This window comes from Charadrius vociferus, unplaced genomic scaffold (genome assembly GCF_000708025.1).
Source record: "Charadrius vociferus isolate BGI_N301 unplaced genomic scaffold, ASM70802v2 scaffold42, whole genome shotgun sequence".
In the NCBI taxonomy this organism is placed as follows: domain Eukaryota; kingdom Metazoa; phylum Chordata; class Aves; order Charadriiformes; family Charadriidae; genus Charadrius; species Charadrius vociferus.
Window position 1 is genome coordinate 109025 of NW_009647469.1, and position 862 is coordinate 109886.

The following is an 862-nucleotide window of genomic DNA, read 5'->3' on the forward strand; positions in this document are numbered from 1 at the left end:
TTATTCTTTGGGCTTCCTTCCTGGAAAAGAAAAGAGTTGACTCCTGACCCCCCCCACCCCCCCCCCCCCTTCACTTTTTTTGGTAAGAATTATTATGTTACAGCGAAATTCAACATCTATGGCCTGGTAGCTATGTGCAGTGAAGTACATGTACGCATACAGAAATTTAAGCTCTTTCTCTTGATTGTGAGCTTTATATTCTAGAGTGACAGTAGCTAATATGTATTCCCCCCCTTACTTTAGATCCCTGCAGTTCACTCAGCCCACCGTGCTTTACTGAGGAGGACCGATTCAGCCTAGAAGCTCTCCGCATGATCCATAAGCAAATGGATGATGACAAAGATGGTGGTATTGAAGTGGATGAAAGTGATGAGGTAGGACTAAAAAGCCTTCACTTGTGTATACGTAAGGTCTGGGTTTTTTTTCCCACCTGTTTTATATAGCTGCTCTTTATGTTCCAACACTCAAGTAGTCATTGCTGTTTTCCTTAATTCAGCCCTTCCCACAGCCAAATGTAGAAGGAAAGTCTAATTTCTAGAATTGTCTGAAATGGAATATTATTGTCCATTGTTCTAGCCTAAAGGAAAGTTTTATATGACTGTGTATAAAAGCTGTTATTTTTGTGATTAGTGTAAGAGGGAGACAAATGTTGTTGGTTTAGCTTTCAAGGAGGCAACTAAGAGTTGACCTGGTCTGCTACCTGGTATTTTAGTTTCTTTGCTGTAAGGTTTTCTTGCTTAAAGCATCACTGGGCTTTCCTGTTTACCTTAGATCTGTTCCAGGCACTTCATGGTGCAAAACAGTACCTGTTACAGGCAGCAGTCTAGATTCTTATGTATTTTTGCTTACATTTTACAGGCAA

The 862-nt window shown here is 40.5% G+C and overlaps 1 protein-coding gene across 1 annotated transcript in view; it reads left to right on the forward strand.

The window, feature by feature from the left end:
• The first annotated feature begins 247 nt into the window (after positions 1-247).
• Positions 248-862, forward strand: part of STIM2 (stromal interaction molecule 2) — a 26541-nt gene continuing 25926 nt past the window's right edge. The window contains exon 1 of the mRNA XM_009880705.1: positions 248-374. Within this exon, the coding sequence (XP_009879007.1) occupies positions 312-374 (63 nt within the window). The 5' untranslated portion in view covers positions 248-311. The remainder of the gene's footprint in view (positions 375-862) is intronic.